A 15,229-nucleotide genomic window follows, 5' to 3' on the forward strand; every position below is an offset into this window, starting at 1 on the left:
TTTAAATTTCACTGATTAAGAGAGAAAAGTTATCCAAATCTACCTGGTTCTGTGTGAAAAACTAACTGGCCCTCTTGATAAATGATGGATTGACTGTGATTAACCACATTTTTTAGAACGCTGAGTTCAGCTTCACTAAACACAACCAGGCCTGATTACTGGCAAACCTGCTGAATCAAGAAATATTTAAGTATAACCTGTCTGACAAGGTGAAACAGACAAAAAAAAAAAAAAAAACTAAAATTGCACAAAGAAACAAATGCCATGATCTAAAGAAACACCTGAGGAACCAAGTCACTGACAACTATCTGTCTAGAAAGGGTTACAAAGCCATATCTAAGGCTTTGGCACCCCAGTGAACCACGGTGAGAGCCTTTATACACAAATGCAGAAAACTTGGAACAGTGGTGAAGCTTCCCAGGAGTCGACATCACATCCAGGAGATCCCAAAAGACCCCAAAACAACATCTGAAGAACTGCAAGCCTCACTTGCTTCAGGTAAGGTCAGTGTTCATGACTCCACCATAAGAAAGAGACTGGGCAAAAACGGCTGCATGGCAGAGGTCCAAGACAAAAAGCACTGACCAAAAAGAACATAAAGGCTCATCTCAGTTTTGCCAGACAACGTCTTGATGATCCTCAAGACTCTTGGGAAAATACTTTCTGGGCTGACAAGACAAAATTTCAGCTTTTTGGAAGGTTTGAGGCCCGTTACATCTGACATAAAAGTAACAAAACATTTCAGAAAAGAAACATCATAACAACAGTAAAATATGGTTGTGGTAGTGTGATGGTCTGGGGCTGTTTTGCTCCCTCAGGACCTGGAAGACCTGCTGTGGTAAATGGAACCATGAATTCTGCTGTCTACCAAAACATCCTGAAGGAAAATGTCCGTCCATCTGTTTGTGACCTCAAGCTGAAACACATTTGGGTTCTGCAGTAGAACAATGATCCAAAACACCCGAGCAAGTCCACCTCTAAATAGCTTAAGAAAAACAAATTGAAGACTTTGGACTGGCCCAGACAAAGTCCTGACCTGAATCCAAATGAGATGCATTTAGAAACTGCATTTGTGTTTTCTTGTGTTATCTTTGTCTAATACTTAAATTTCTATGATGACCTGAAATATTTAAGTGTAACAAACATACAAAAATAGGAAATCAGAAATGGGGCAAACACTTTTTCACATCACTGACTGTATTTGTTTATGTTTTGAAGGCAAGGTATGTGGCTTATTCTTTTCTGCTGTGATGATGACAACACATGAACAAGTGCTTCTGTTTTGTACACTCAGATGCATTGTGGCCCACTTGGTTAACATATTAACATAGACCTTTTGCAGGAAAACCAGCAGATGACCAACCTAGCCTTTCAGAGATAACAATGGATATTTTCTTAGATTGGGCACTCCTGAAAGCAACATGGATAACAGTGGTCGGTGCTTTTGTGACATCCAGATATCACTCTAGATGACTTCATAAGGCTGACAGAGTGAAAAAGGTGTATTTTGACAACATGCAAACACACACCCCACAAACCATACTAAGACAGAGTTACCACAAGCTTGGTAAACATCAGCTGCGTTGACTTTTAATGAATTCAAGCATCAAGCAAATGTAACCAAATCTCCTTCTTAAACACTGTTTCAATTTTGAGATATGCTCTCATAATACCCTGCCTGTCAATACCCTTGTTTCGTGCCATCTTCTCTTTTGATTTTCTCCCCATGTATCGCATATTGCCGAAGCATGACTAGTGGGTACGTGCACATACACAGCTTGAATTCAAAGCAAGCTAACATGGCACCCAGCATACATGCAGTCTGAGAGCCTTTTCAATTACTCTGCATCTCATTTATTCTTCTTCTGTCCTAAATCGTTTTATTCTCACCACTGTTTCTTTCCGTTTTTCTCTTTTTGCCTCACATCTGCTTGTTTCTCTCTGTTGCTAGTTTCTTTCCTCTGCTTTCTTTATCTCCATCTGTCTCTGACCTTTCCAGTATAAAATCCTCACTCCCCCTGATTCCCAGCTATGCTCTCAGTTTTTAATGGGTGTGGGTTAGAAAGCGAGAGGGAGCTATTTATTGAAGAAAATCCTCCTGAACGAGTGAGAAAAGATTAGAAAAGAGAGCAAGAGCTGGTAAAGCAGAGCAGCATGCGTATGTGTGAGTTAGACTTAAGACAAGACATTCATGCTGCATTTTAATAGCCTATGTACAGACACCCCTTTGAGGTTGACTACAGACAGCACTGTTGAAGGAAAATGTATTCTTCGCCAGTAATTATGAAGCCACTGTTCAACTAAACGAAGGTTAGGGTCAAACTGCAAATTATTTTTGCCATTTTCAGGTCTGCTGCAGCGGGAATTGGCATGTTTGAAATAGGTCACGCAAGGGCAGCAACAAACAATCGCAAAATTATCTCAACAATGACTTTTTGATCAAACAACTCTTGCTGCTCAAATATGTTTTTATAAAGCTGTTCAATGCACTGTTTCATTGTCTTTAGTGGGAATGCTCTCTTTTATGGTTCCTATTAAAATGCTTAGTCGATCAACATCATTAAAAACTGCCTAGATTATAAATGCCACAGTAATGGTTGAGAGTTTGAAGAGTGCCTACTGTAGCACTATACTGACAGGCTAAGCAATAATCAAGCTTGAAATAGAGATGACTAAACATTCATAACAACCTTCTACTTTTGTGGCTTCACCAATGATATCATCTTGAAGCCTTGGTATTTAATTTGGCTTATGACCGTAGAGTCTTCTTTAAACACTAAAGGATGATAAACTATCCACTGGGGCATGCTGTAGAGGATTAATTGTCCAATAAACAAAATAAAAATAGAAACAAATTATAAAATTATGATGATGTTTTAAGACTGGTGTGCGCTACTCATGCTTTCTTCAGTTGTTACAACCCGAACAATATATCAGTTAATATTAGCCATTTGACAGCATTATTGGCCAATATGTGAAAATATAAAAAGTAAAGATGAAATGGGAGAAACACCCTTCAACCATCTTATGAGTGCTGACCTCCAGGGGGGGACTCTGCAACCTCCCTGCCACAAACAGAGCAACAAGTTGATCCAAGCATAGTCGATAAGTGTGTAAACAATTAAGCCAAGTCTTCTTGTAAATTAAGTATTTAAAAAAAGACTTAATGAGGACTCTTAAATAACCACATATAACAAATGTTAGGGAAATACGTTTTGTTTATCTGTCTGAAATAAAAACAATAAATCAGTAATCATTTCAGATTTTTAAACCACTAGATATCGCTATCCCAAAAGTCCAATATCTGTTGGGTTCTATTAGTGGTATTAATAATATTGAAATAATATTACATTTTCTTCAGATAATTAAAAAAACAAGCCACCGCAAAGTCTAATTTTGAGCTGCTTTCTTTTAGATTGTCAGTAAGAATGCAGAAAATCGAACTCTTAAAAAAATATTTTTCTTGAACATCCAACAGTGCCTATCTCACCTAAGTCACTTGAGAAAGCCCCCAAAACTTCTTCAGACATACTCCATTTCACCTCTAAATCTTGCTCTTTCTATTTGTCTTGGTCCATGTGTGCTGCTCAGGAGGGTAGTTAATGAGAGACTGAAATTAGTGCAGAATCATGGTGTGTGTCGTTTTCACCACAGGCTACAGCGGTGGGAGGCAAGGCCCTTCTGTCCTTTTCCTGTCATCTCGCTCTCTATCCGCTCTACATTCCTTTCACCGCTTCTTCCATTGTCCTTTCCTTTCTGCTCCCCCCAAGCACTCTCTGTCAATCTCCAACCTTTTGACTCTTTTCTCTAGCTCGCACTTTCTCACCCAACTGAGGACACTTACAGTAGAACTCTGAACAGACATCAACAATTAAAAGTACTTTTAATGAGCTGATGTAGTGTGCTCACACAGTGAACTCTGTGTTCAACAGCAGTGGTCAATCTTGTACGCCTACCAGTATGACATTATTAGAAGACCGGGGAGGATGATTTTAGGTTTCTTTATGTTTTGGTTCTGGAACCACAAAATAGCAAATAGCACACCAAGTAAAGGCCCATGCAGTCAAACACAAAGAGGCTGTAAGTCAAATCCTTAATGCGACAAACCATTTTGGAAGATAACTTAATCGTTCAGTTGAAACCCCCAAAGGTAATTCTATAGCCCCGGCTAAAAATCTATTTCGAGCTTGAGCTAGTAATGACAAAGCAGCAAGATTTAATGAAAAACTCACTTATAAAGGAAATTAGCAATGCATACGTCCATTACATTAAGCCCTTCAGCAATCAAGCTGATGTTATTGTTTCTTCAGTTCTGTCTGCTTTTCATGCTTTTAGTTATCATCATGTAAATTATGAAAAAGTTTTCTACCACAAACATGAAGGAATTGTTAAACTGTCCAGAGGGCTTTGTGGAAATGTTTCTCGATTTAACTTTGATCAACTGATTTCAGAACCCATCAGCAATTGTCTGATCATTAAGCCACTAGAGACCCCAGCCACTTTTTCAGTGCTTCCAGTAGCCTGAAAGCTAGTCACTGTATGAAAACATTTAAAAAGCTAATAAAAATTGTCATCTGACAATGTGTTTGGGCAAATGCTTTTCCTCTTTTGCTCTCCAAATGGACCATTTATCTTCACGTAACCATAGCCTGCTTAAGGCGATGGGTCAGTACAAATGGATTACATGACAAATCATGAAAGTCTCTGCCTTTATCAGATTTTTCAGGCACAAGTTTTAACAGTTATTTCATAATAAAATGTGTAGAATACAGTATCAGGTAGATGCTCCAGAAATAACATGAATGCTCAAGTCAAATAGTCACCTCTCAGTGAAAACTTGTTTAAACAACCTTGTACATATTGAACAAATTACAGGTAGTCATGCAGACTGAAACATAGCACACCATGTCGAGGCTTGTAAAAGCGTGGTCATCGTGTGCATGTTTAACAGGGAGAGATTAAGGGGTTGCTGAGGCTTTTCAAAATGCCAGCCTAGTCCGGACCAAGGGGTGTAAATACCACCCAAATGTCAGCAAGAGACCCCAGAAGTCAAACTAAATTGGCTGCTACATGTACAAACACTCCCTTATGCCCCATATTTGTGTGTGCATCTTTAATGACTTGCACTCTCCGCTCTGACATCGGGGTACATTGCCAGAGTTCCAAGGGCAGAACCAATCTTATTCATTCACTGACTATAAGCCCTTGTCCTGTTGAACTGTACAACAGACAGAGGAATATTCAAAAGAGGAGTGATGTTTTGACAGACTTAAGGTCAAACAGACCTCTTTAGCAAAAAATGCATTCAAATACTAAACCACACAAAACGGGCATACATTGCTTTGTCAGTCTTTTGCCTTGTCAAAACAAAAAATATTTTATTCAAAAAAATCTACACTTACTGGTCACCTTGTTTGGTATACCTTGTTAGTATTGAGTTGGACCCCCTTATTACAGTCAGACCTGCATTCTTTGTGGCATAGATTTAACAAAGAACTGAAAATATTTATTTTGGTTCATATAGACAGGACAGCAACACAGAGCTATTAACATTTCACCACATCTCAAAGGTTCTTTAATATACTAAGATATGCTGATTGTGGAGGCCATCTAAGTACAGTCAACTCATTGTCATCTTCAAGAAACCAGTTAGGGATGAGCTGAGTTTTGTGATGTGGTGAGTTATCCAGCTGGAAGCAGCTATCAGAAGATGGCTACACTGTGGAGGACAATATTCAGGTAGACTTAAGGGTCAAAAAATAAAAGAGTGAAAATATTCTGTTCTCTGGGAAAAATGCCTTGTTAATGCCAGAGGTGAGAGGACAATGGCCACACTGCTTGACGATGATAGGAAGGTAACAACAACTCAAATAACCACTTATTACAACCTAGGTATTGAAGGGACGTATGTTACAGCAGGAAGAAGACCACACTTCCTGCTGTAACATACGTCCCTTCAATACCTAGGTTGTAATAAGTGGTTATTTGAGTTGTTGTTACCTTCCTATCATCGTCAAGCAGTGTGGCCATTGTCCTCTCACCTCTGGCATTAACAAGGCATTTTTCCCAGAGAACAGAATATTTTCACTCTTTTATTTTTGACCCTTAAGGGGTCAAAATCACAGTAGGTCAACAGTATAAAAAAAAATACCCAGATCAGCTAGCCTGGCGCCAACAACGACACCATATTTAAGTAAATCAAACATCCTACCCATTCTGATGCTCAGTTTGAACTTCAATGGGTCATCTTGAACATGCCTACATATGCAAATTCATGTCGCTGCCATATATTTGTTTTTTTAGATATTTGTTTTAATTGAACGGGTGTGCCCAAAAAAAACAGTTCAGCAAGTATACCTACTTGCTGGTAGCGAAAAACTGAATAAATGCAAAGCACTCAGACAGACCCAAGCATAAAACTATATCTACACATGAGGTACTACCGACCTGAGATTTTATCTATCCATCTATGGAAATAATATTAATTGAATCTTTGTCACAATAAGAGAAGAAGAACCTCACATTCTGTATATTTATATTAAAATGCTTTAGAAAGGCATACTGTACACTTTGGGGCAATATTATTTTAGACAGTGCAAATATTAGCACTAGGTAAATTAGAAAAGTCCACACAAGTTCCCTTCTGTTTAAATTCTACCCTTTCTTTGGCATGAGCCAGAATTAAGTTGTGGTAGCTATGGGACTCTTAGACCTTCTAAAATTTAGATATGCAATCTTGCTTAGTTTTGCTCAGGCTGTTACTAGATATTGAGACTAAAACTAACTCTGCAAAATGCAACACCAAGTGGAATCTGGTCATGAACTGCACTTGACATACATCTATCACAGACAAAGCTCTCACTTGGCTTTTAAAACAACTTGATAGGATGGGAATGGTGCTGAAACTCCATTTTCACAGAGAACTTCCCATTAAATCCCTAAATGGGATTATGGACATAGTATGGATAGTATATTTCTCACCAACCACATGCACACCTGGATGAGAAGTCAACACAGACAAGTATTGTGTTATTTTGCTTTAAAAAAAACAAACAAACTAATATATACCAAACTTGCCTTAAACAGGCCACGTCAACTCTTAGTTTACTCATCTTAATTTCTAATTACAAAACTCATCTTATGAAAACTTTCAAACTGTAAAATTTGCAAATTTGATGGTTCTTGGAAACTAAGATTTAAGATTTGAAAAACAAACACACAGAAACATTATAAAGTAGAGTGCTTAACTTGATTTAAGGGGTGAAAACAAAATATATCCCAACACAGAAAAACCATTTGCAATCAAACATTAAGACCCTGATGTCTCATCTCCCACGCACTGCCACTGATTTCCTGTGCTCCAAACCCCCAACTGCTTTTACCATTAAAGCTGCCACGAGTTGCATGGCTGGCTGCAGGAGGTGTAGTGATCCATCAGCGGAGTGCCAGAGCTTTGCCATTAGAAAACCATCTGCAAGCAAAAGCGCTCCATTGGCACTAGAAGTCTAGAGAGGCCAGGTTGAGGGGAGGGAGGGAGAGAAGAGAGAGCCCTGTGTTCAAGGCAGTTTGGTTTGATTGATATGAACCATTACAGACAACATGGGAGAGGTAGGCAGAGAGCTAGTCACCGTTTTATTTTTGGTCATTTGTTCAGACAAAAGCTTGGCCAGACCTAAAGTGAACAGGGACTGAAAGTCGGTGTGGGTGTGTGTACGTGTCAGAGAAAGATAAGTGTGGAAGTAAGGGACAGAGAGAGAAAATTTCAAGGCCAAAACAACAGTAAAGGGACAAAAACATACAGGAAACAACCTGGAAAGAAAAGCATTAAGGCATACATACAAACACGCACGCACTGCCACATCTTTTTGCTCTCTCGAGTGAAAGGAGCTACTTTCAATAGCATCAATCAGTCAAGCAAGAAGTATGATAACAATGAATGAACTGCAATCTAGCTTGACTACCTTAATGGGCTCATGTAATGTGACTGAAACTGTTAATTAGTACCACATTTTGTGGTTATAGTATAGAGCAGGAATAGGAATAGTATATAGTAATTTGGCTTCCAGCATATTTGACTAAAATATCAACATAAACATCTTAGGCTTTTTTAATAGATTCAGAAAAAAAAAGTTTGCTTTTTTGTATCCACTTCTTAACATGTGTCAGAAATGTGTGACGCTTTAGAGATGTACATAAAACTTACCGAAATGTAAGAACAGGAAACATCTCTGTTTAATGGATCCTAGAAGGTTATGTGTCACTGCATGAAGGCCAATTCAATTAAACTCTTTCACTATTAGATTTACTCTACTCCAATGGGACCACAGCACAGTATGGGAAACTACCAGACATATGAAACATTACCAAAAACACAGCCCCTCAGAATAGTCAAATTTAATGGCAAATAAAAGCCAGGGTGGCAGACAATCCTAATTCCTGGATGGTATCAACAAACTGAAGGTACAAAATATTACATCATTTTTGATTTACGATATCCCACTAAACATTAACAAGGTTGAAATCAATAGATAGTCACTAAGAGGCTGTATAATATAATTAGCTTTACATTTTACTGGTATTGAGTCATATCCAAGGGTTCATATGTCTTGAGTAGCCAGGCTATCAGTTTCTGACAGACCAGTATGACACAAGAGGGCTTTTAAACACATACATGTTGTAAAGTTAATGGAATCTTGCCCAAAATATTCCAGTAAAGACAGCAGATTTGGTGTTGGTTACCTTTATTTTATTCTGATCCAATTAAGTTATATAGTGCTGGAAGTCACAATTTTAGTGTATGAGGATGTCTGCCACAAGCAGAGCTGTGTTGCTTTTAGCCATACTAGGAATGTACTTTAATATTAACCCTTTAAGACCTACCATAGAACCAAGTCCGCCAGAGCTTATATTATATTTTTACATGCTGTGGAGCCATTTTTGGGAGCATTTCAAGTTGCTATACATCAATACAACCATTATAGCCCAGATTTTAATAATATGTATTCATTAAGTGCATAATAATTACATAAATTGCAAAAAAGTGCAATAAACTACAAAAAAATTGAAAATCGTTTTTGTTTTTTTAACATATATTTCTAATTAGAGAAATTTAAGAGGCTTATCCCTCAAAACTGTAAATACAAAAAAGTTGCACAAAATAGTTTCCCACCACAGGAAATTTATTTTGAGTGTCTTCATACTTTTATTTTTGAAATACACCAATTTTTATACACTGCAGGAAAAACGAAAATAAATATTATAATGCAAATTTGCAAAAAAGCAGCATATGCATCAAAATAAACTATTTCCAGCAGTGCAATTTGAGTCCTAAGCATCCCAGAAACGACACAGAAAGTCATAAAGTCAAAGATAACTTTTAAAAAGACCAGTATAGGCCCTGAGGCCCTGATGGTAAAAAAGACTACATTTCTGCGAAAACGACGTCACTTCCGGTTTCGGGCAGGTAATGGCGGAAATTCAAAAGTTCGCGCTGACGTCTATTCCAACGTAGGAAGTGTTATGAACAGCTGATCGGATCGGCAAAGCGTGTTTCTGGAATATTATGTTTTTGTTCCTGCAAGCGCTTTTTATGCAGTTTTTGCAAAGCTTTATGTGGAAGGAAACCGTGACCTAGGACAAGCTGATGTAAGTACAACTCCTCCGGTTTCATATACAAAAAAAATTTTTGCGCTAGCTTACGTGGTTGCAGTGCTACCGGGATTTAAAAATAGTTACGCAAAACAGAGCGTGCCCGCTCCGATCGGCTCCAAAGGGTTAATTATAAAAATTTTGCCATGCCATAAACGCATTAGTGCCACTGCAGTACAGACACTGTAACACCAGTACACCAAAGAATCGTTACCCATGCACCGTAACCTGGTGTGTGTCATCAAAACCTATTTTTACTCTTTAAAGTCTCAGAGCAGATCATGTGCACTATACACCCTGCTGTTTTGCATTTCTGAGTCAGTGCATTCCAGATGAACCAAAAACACATGCTGAAACCACATTCACGTGTATTTTTAGGTGGTTGTTCAATATATAGTATAGTATATAATATATATAATAGTATATAAAAACCTGCTTTACCTGAGAAGAGGCTGGAAGATTACAGTGATGTTCCTCGCACCTGGCTTACACACAAACTTCATTTCTCCTCCTTCAATCAGGTTGTCATCAGCGCCACCTACAATACAAGAAACACAGTTATAGAAATAACAAAACAGGCATATGTGCGTAGTGGTTGCCAGTGTTACATATACACACACATAAAAGAGGTAGAGAATTCAAAGAGTATTTTTGCATCAACGCAAGTCACAAATCCATTTTGCTTTCCTGGAGTTCACTTAGCATTACCTAGCACTATAGAGGAGAGCGCTTCAAGATTAGAAAGGAGGTATTATTTTATAGTAAACTTTGTCTTATATTTTTCTCCAAGAATAGATTGTAGGAAAGATATTTGAATATACTGCAAGTGTGAATCCTCTGAAATGTGACATTCTGCATTAAAACAGACTGCCACAATGGACATTTGATATGTGCACCTTTATGAAGTCATGTGCAAAAGACACCAGACTGCTACAGAAAAAAAAAAATCACACTCGATTAACTGCACATCAGATTTCTCTGGTATGTTTGTCTGTACATTTCAGTTTTTCTGACATTCTCTATAATTTTGTCTGAAAACCTTCATATTTTACCCTTGAAATGTTACATGGTGAAAAAGCTGTTGGCATTTTCCAGTTTGATGTGATCACTTTTAGCACAAGGTAAAAATGGACAAAATAACTATCTTTGACACCGTGATGCAGCCGTGATCCAAGACTGGCACACATCACCACACCTTCTACTTTATATTGCAATATTTATATTGTGCTGTATTGTGTTGTATTTATTCTTATTGTATTCTAATTTTTGCGTCATAACTTTTGCACTGTCCACTTCCTGCTGTGACAAAACAAATTTCCCACGTGTGGGACTAATAAAGGTTATCTTATCTTATCTTATTAAATTGTATTGTACTGCTACACCTACAAGAGTGCCAGGAGATGACCACAGAGTCACTGGGATAGTCTATTTGCAGTTAGAATAGTGCCCATAGTCTACCAACTCGGGAATTCCTGCTCTAAAACTAACAGTGAACTGTAACTCTGTTATTTCAATGAAATTAGTACATTGTTCCACCTTTTTCTATTTGTTTTTTTACATTTAGAAATGCTTAATCACCCATTTACCTCCACTAAGGTGGTCATGTTTTTGGTTGCATTTGTGTGCGTGCGTCATTCTGTCTGTAAACATGAGCACAAAAAGTTTTGAATGAATTCCAGTAAAACTTTGTCAGGGTGTAGACAAAGGTCTTCAAGGTCAACGTCTCATCTCACTTTTATATTTCACATCAGCCTTTCTTAACAGATGACCCAAAAAAATAAGTCACACCTGTAAAGAAAATACAATCAAGAGAAAACAAATGGGCTGCCTTGTTTGAAATATTTAATATAATATTATACAACAAGCTGAAGTTATTCATGTTCAGTTATTTAAAAATACCTATTATCCATTACCTACTCCTACATAATGTTTGAGTAATCAAAGTAAACATATGTTACCTTTATTTGGTTTTTACTGCACTCCAAACGTCTTAAAGTACATTTTAAAAGAACAAAGAAAACAAAATAAATATATATAAAGAAATTACTATTTCCTTATAAGTAATTAATGCCTAGAGAGTGAGCTGCCTTCGTGGAGGTGTGCACTCTCAAAGTGCTTCTTGTTCTTTCTGTAAACGGATTTACACATAGTCATATAATAGCAGAAAATTAGTGGCCAAGAAATACCGATGAGCAACTAAGATGAGAATAAACAGTCAGCAGTACAAAGAGGACAGATGTTTAAACACTCAGCTCTCAAACGGAAGAGAAGGAATCTTCACAAACCAATGTCTCCTTACTCTCATTTGAAGCATAAATGAAGTAAAACACTAATTTTACGATTTAGTTGCATTATTAAAAAGTCACCTTCACTAACCTTGTGTTTGGAATAATGACACTGAATATCTCTGTTAGCCACATGTTAGCAAAATGTGAGTATGTGAGCAAACAGAGAAAATGTTTAAAACCTATGTTAACCAAAAACTATATCTTGAGAACCGAAAAAAAAACCTACTCAAAAAGTACCACTGACTTACTGACCTCAAGGAGGGAACTGGAAGTTCAAAAATCCGAGCTAACATGCTAATTTCCCCGTGTGAGGACTCATTCATGTGGCACTCCATACACACATCAATATATCAACATGACAAGACAAATATAAATGCATCCCACATGCTCACACCCCTTCATGCCCTGTGTCACTGCGTGGGTGAGCCCCACAGCTAACAGGGTTAATCAGAAAATCATTGCCATGTAAAATCTTGGTGGAGGGGACAGGGGACTCCAGCAGATGGGGGGAAAGGGGAGATCACAGGGGAGAAGCAGAACTGAAGCTCATTACCTCCACTCATCCTGAAGTAATCAATATAATTGATAGATGAAATTGCAACTAGTTGTCAATATGGCAAACTGCAGTGCAAATGGATTGTATGTGCGCGTGTTGGTACAAATGTTTGCATAGGCTGATATGCTGCTTGCATTTAAATTGTGATTGGATAATTATAACAGAGGAGGACAGCAACATGGTAGCAGCATTCCTGTCTTCATAAAGTAATATTACAGAGATTTTTTTAATCCAGTATATGGGGAAAATACGTGTAGGCAATAGAACAAATAATTTTTTCTGCGCTTCTGTGCCATGGCTGTTGCGTGGCCCCTGCTTATGTGGCCCCTCATGGCCCTCTTTGGGCTCTCGTGCTCTGGGAGCCTCTGGATGTCTGGGGCCGGGATCTCCTCCATGCCTGCTTCATGCCCTGGGGGACGGGGCTAAGGCTCCCCACACCCTCTAGCAGATCATTACATGGAGCAAGCATGGAGCACAAGCGTGCTCACACATACAGGTGTGCACACAGGTGTACACACGGGTGCTCACAGACATAAACTATATCTTTCTTGGCTGCTGCCTCAAAGCACATTGTGCAGTGTTGGTCTTCCGTACTACACAATAACATTCAATATTTAATATTTACTGTTAGTTACAGTTATCTATGCTGTGGTGTCGTGTTTATTGTGTTGCTTTCTTTTTGCTTGTTTTCTTTTTTATGTTCTCTCTCAACAGGTCATCCAGCGGATTTTTTATTTATTTATTTATTTTTTTTTGTTTCTTCTCTCAGTGTCCCCCTTCCTCTGTTTTTCTTTTCCTCCCTTTCTTTCTCTCTCCCTTTCCTATCCTCCAGTCATGTCTGTACCATCTGTAATAACTTAAAATAAAATAAAATAAATAAATAATAATAACAAAGGTCAATGAAATGGACCAATGCGGTAAGGCCGTGATAATCCATCTGGGCATCCTTCTTGGCCTTCAGACAATAATTCCGATGGCTAAAAAACCAAACGGGCAGGCAAAAAAAAAACCCCAACAACAACAACAACAAAAGAAGAATAAAGAACTTTTTTATATTCAAACCATGAAGGTGTGATGGATTAATAACCCGTGTGGGTAAACTAATACTTGGGAAACACTTACAGCACCTGTCATATTCTGGTCAGATGAAATTAGGTGTGATTTGGTGTCAAGTGTACAGAGTAAGAAAAGTTAGAACACTGGACAGAAATCAAACAAGATGGTGATCCAAGCTACTTTGATAGGATTTAGAATTAGGTGTGTGTGTGCATGAGTGTGTCCTGAAATGATTTTCAGTTCAGCACAAAGCTTCACTTTGCTGTTTTCTTCTGTTTCATTTCCATGTCGAATATGGCCTCACAAAGCTTGTGCGCTATAACACAAAGACACCTTCGCATAGTGTTAAAGCCTGTTCCGCATTACCTGTGCAGCCTGCCTAGCCTTGCATTCAAATGCATATCAACCCATTGTTAACCGTACGGGCCTCTATTATACATTTCTAATAGAACAAGTTTCATTTGAAAAGTATGGGAGACAACACTCTCTGCAGTTTCATTAAAATGACAAGAGAAGCTTTCATTCCATCCAAAAGTTTTAACTCAAGAGTATTTGATCCTGATCTGTTGCCATGAAATTTGCCTGCACGGTAAGCCCACATTCGTGTTGCTAAGTGGAGACAAAGATGAGGTCCAATTCACTCAAACTCTGTCTGTCTCCATCTCTCTATCCATTCATCCGTCCTTTGGTGCCAATTCAATTAAGACTCAATTACAGGCTCCTAAACAAAGCTGCCGCCAACGCACTCTCTTGCTCATCCTCCTTGCTCCATCATATTCTCTATCTTTCTTTCTCTCCTCTCTCTCACTCACTGATCACCAATGTGGAAAAAGCTGGCTAAACTTTTGTTTCTTCGTCATCAACTTGCAAACAGTTAAGTTCCCATGAATAACATCGACATGTTGCAGACTCCTGTCTAACTGGCAGCTACACACAAACAAGCGCACAGACGCACAAATTCAGACACACACCGAATAGACTACCACGTATGTATTCCCAATGACGGTGACCAATTTAATTTCATGCTCTAAACATCTGCATCCGTGTCAGACAAAGGAGCGAGGAAGAGACCTCATTGATCCATGGGGTCTGGGACCAGCTGCCAACAGGGCATAGCACTGATGAATATTAAATAGGGGGGCATTAATATGCATGGGATTTTTCAGAGTTGTCTAGACGTGACAGGGTGGCTCCGGTTTCAGGTCAGGATGCCACCGAACTGGTGCCAGCTCTCTCCCCATATAATGTGTAAAAATATTATATTGTTTGTCAAGCCCTGTGTGATTGTATATGCACGCATATCTATGAGCATTTGTGTCCCTCGGTGTGCGGTCTGATCCGAGATTAGTGAGAGGAGTGCGTGTGGAGGAGGCACGGTGCTCAGTCGGATGGCAAGTGAAAACTGGAAAGGAAGAAGTGACACATTCTAATGTGGCCAAATCTGCCTGAAATCCCCCTAGAGGGTCACTGCTCCGTCTGCAACACAAACACCTAAGCAGACATGACACAAAGCTATCAAAAAGGAAACCCATAAATTATAGACAGTACAAACAGACAAATACTAATATACTGTTATGCATATACATATGGCGCAAATGTTTTAAACACACAAACACAATTGTAAGGCGTGTAGTGTCACATAGCCTCTAACAAATGGCTCAGCTGAAATTACATAGACACA

General features: G+C 38.5%; 1 protein-coding gene across 1 annotated transcript in view; it reads right to left on the reverse strand.

The window, feature by feature from the left end:
• Nucleotides 1–15,229, reverse strand: part of exoc4 (exocyst complex component 4) — a 143,964-nt gene that overhangs the window by 74,585 nt on the left and 54,150 nt on the right. Inside the window, exon 11 of the mRNA XM_085436359.1 lies at nt 10,090–10,186. Coding sequence (XP_085292485.1) covers nt 10,090–10,186 — 97 coding nt within the window. The remainder of the gene's footprint in view (nt 1–10,089; nt 10,187–15,229) is intronic.

The sequence above is a fragment of the Copadichromis virginalis genome, linkage group LG17 (assembly GCF_057382275.1).
Source record: "Copadichromis virginalis isolate Kocher_CV1m ecotype Utaka linkage group LG17, C_Virginalis_male_GT1.1, whole genome shotgun sequence".
Taxonomy (NCBI): Eukaryota; Metazoa; Chordata; class Actinopteri; order Cichliformes; family Cichlidae; genus Copadichromis; species Copadichromis virginalis.